This window comes from Pomacea canaliculata, linkage group LG11 (genome assembly GCF_003073045.1).
Source record: "Pomacea canaliculata isolate SZHN2017 linkage group LG11, ASM307304v1, whole genome shotgun sequence".
In the NCBI taxonomy this organism is placed as follows: Eukaryota; Metazoa; Mollusca; class Gastropoda; order Architaenioglossa; family Ampullariidae; genus Pomacea; species Pomacea canaliculata.
The window spans coordinates 1,111,374-1,112,864 of record NC_037600.1 but is presented as its reverse complement, the minus strand read 5'-3'; the positions used below and the strand labels follow the sequence as shown (position 1 = coordinate 1,112,864).

The window sequence follows — 1,491 nt, the reverse complement described above, 5'->3', positions numbered from 1 at the left end:
GATTCTGGCTAAATGTCCTCAGTGTAATAATAGACAAATAATGTAACATATATTATTGTACAGGTCGCCGACGTTGTTATGTTTTGTGTTTAACATCATTTGATCTACAATTTCGCGAGACAAGTCATTCGCACGAAACAGATGGGACATAAAACACTGAAGTGGAATAAAACATTTTAATGCCAAATCTGCACACACATGCTATGGCTGAATATGAAAATACAGAAACTGTTTAGAAGTACAGCACTGTCTGAAGTTAGACTATGATATTGAAGGTTCATTGATACTGATAATGGAAAACAAAGGTTGGTTAGAAACATTGAGGTTAAGCTGCTTTTCATATTTTGCTTTTCACAGAATGGTGCATTAGTTTTCAGAGCATTAAAATGGACATCTTTCTTTGAGATGTACAATCATCTTAGAACATCTTACTGTTTCACGCAGTAAGAAGAATAGATGGCACAAAAGTGGTTATTAGATACCCAAAAATGAAACTTCGAGACTGCTTTGTCGCCGTAGTTAAACGGTTTTCAGTTTAAAGATCCTTTTCGAGCGAGCCACTGAAGGAGCTAGAGTCAGCTGGAAAAACGTTGAGTGAATCTTGACTGGAGACTGAGACTTTGTCTCCAGCCTGTAGGGTCACCATGTACTCGTACTGGGTGATGCTAAAGTAAGAATATGACAACCTGCGCGGCACCATCTGTCCGTTGACATTCAAATTCCAGTTTGAATCCTCTAGTCTATCAGTCAGATTCTGGACCAGGATGACGTCGAAGACGTAGAAACCTCCGCGAGGTGCAGTGAAGACCCCGGTGGTATTGCTGTAACCGCCTCCGCTGTTTGTCGAGACTTTGTCAAACACCATCGTGCCGTTTAGCAGACGGGAGGGAAATGTAGCCAAGAACTCCACTAGCGGCTCAGGGAGAGCTAAATATGATGGAAATAAGTTAAAAGGGGATTTTCATTTCTTTAAAAGAAAAATAAATTACAAAAATTGACATCAAAAGTGATAAAGATCATTAATAACAGTAAGGTGACAAAGAATGTAGTGAAAGACAAAGTGCAATAACTGTTCAGCAGGCGAGGCTAAGGGACACTACTCTCAATACCAGTTATCCAACATAAATAATACCAAGGCAAAATATTTTTAGTAAAGCTAGAGGAAGCTTTAGTTGCAAAGTGCGATGCATGATGTAAATATAAATGATGTGTATAGAGAGAGGGGGAGGGATTTTGCTGAGACAACGACAAAGGGAGATTACTACACCAGAGGAAGGGAGTGTATCAAAGTACATCATGCTTGCTCTCAGTCTCTTACCATTTTCTATTTCTCATGTGTTGACTCGAGACAGGTAGGGAAAGTTGAAGTTTAATGCTGGTACCATGGCCACCATGAGGATCAGTAGAGCGACTGCCATTGTCAGTTATAGCCGACAGCTGAACTTGTGGAATTTTCACATGAACATTGACATGGCTTCACTTTTCATACTT

The 1,491-nt window shown here is 39.8% G+C and overlaps 1 protein-coding gene across 1 annotated transcript; it reads right to left on the bottom strand.

The window, feature by feature from the left end:
* Positions 1–535: 535 nt before the first annotated feature.
* Positions 536–865, bottom strand: LOC112575629. Its single transcript, XM_025257607.1, has one exon. The coding sequence runs from the start codon at positions 863–865 to the stop codon at positions 536–538; it is 330 nt and encodes a 109-aa protein (XP_025113392.1).
* Positions 866–1,491: the final 626 nt, after the last annotated feature.